The sequence below is a fragment of the Ammodytes marinus genome (assembly GCF_949987685.1).
Source record: "Ammodytes marinus genome assembly, chromosome: 3".
Taxonomy (NCBI): Eukaryota; Metazoa; Chordata; class Actinopteri; order Uranoscopiformes; family Ammodytidae; genus Ammodytes; species Ammodytes marinus.
In genome coordinates, this window is record NC_137232.1 from 34,259,294 (window position 1) to 34,260,085 (window position 792).

At 50.4% G+C, this 792-nt stretch overlaps 1 protein-coding gene across 2 annotated transcripts in view; it reads left to right on the forward strand.

The window, feature by feature from the left end:
• The window catches only part of LOC307271391 (nesprin-2), a gene marked incomplete at its 3' end in the record, with an annotated part of 34,511 nt that extends 33,930 nt beyond the window's left edge, over window positions 1-581 (forward strand). For both annotated transcript variants that reach the window (XM_080053828.1, XM_080053829.1), the window contains exon 13: window positions 419-581. In XM_080053828.1, the coding sequence (XP_079909954.1) occupies window positions 419-581 (163 nt within the window). The remainder of the gene's footprint in view (window positions 1-418) is intronic.
• Between the last annotated feature and the right edge of the window lie 211 nt (window positions 582-792).

Sequence of the window (792 nt, forward strand, 5' to 3'; positions counted from 1 at the left end):
CTGTTCCCATTCCCACGTTACCATTCACACACACATTCATACACCGATAGCAGCAGCTAACTATCGACATTCACACCAGGCAAGGTGGGTGAAGTGTCTCGCCCAAGGACACAACAACTATGACACAGGTGGAAGGGCGGGGATTGAACCTCCAACCCTTCGATCACTGGCCAACCCGCTCTACCACCTGAGCCACAGTCGCCCCATAAGTTATATAAACAAAGGGAGCCCACCGTAGCTAGCAACATGCTCATTTACAGAACCTAGGCTGTGTATTAACATTGGATACTTTTTCAGCGCACACACAGTTCAGACAGGTAGCAGATCATGAGGAGATATTCACTGATTTTGACCAAAAAGTGATTTTGACAACAAGCGTTCTCCAGAATCACTGACTACACCTTTAATTCGTCCACAGAAGCAGCAAAGCGTTCCTGTACTTCCTGCTTTTGGCTGCAGCTCTCGCCCTATTGGCTGGTTTGATCTGGGTCGCTATGGAGACGCCGTGTCATCGTAGCAACAGGATGCCGCGCAGCTTCCACCTCACTCTGAGATACGTCAACGGACCCCCACCAACATGAGAGACAGACAGACAGAAGGACAGACAGACAGACAGAAGGACAGACAGACAGACAGACAGACAGACAGACAGACAGACAGACGGACAGACAGACAGACAGACGGACGGACGGACGGACAGACAGACAGATAGACAGACAGACGGACACAATCACACACACCAACATGTACACACAGACAGACTGACAGACAGAGAGACAGACAGACGGACAC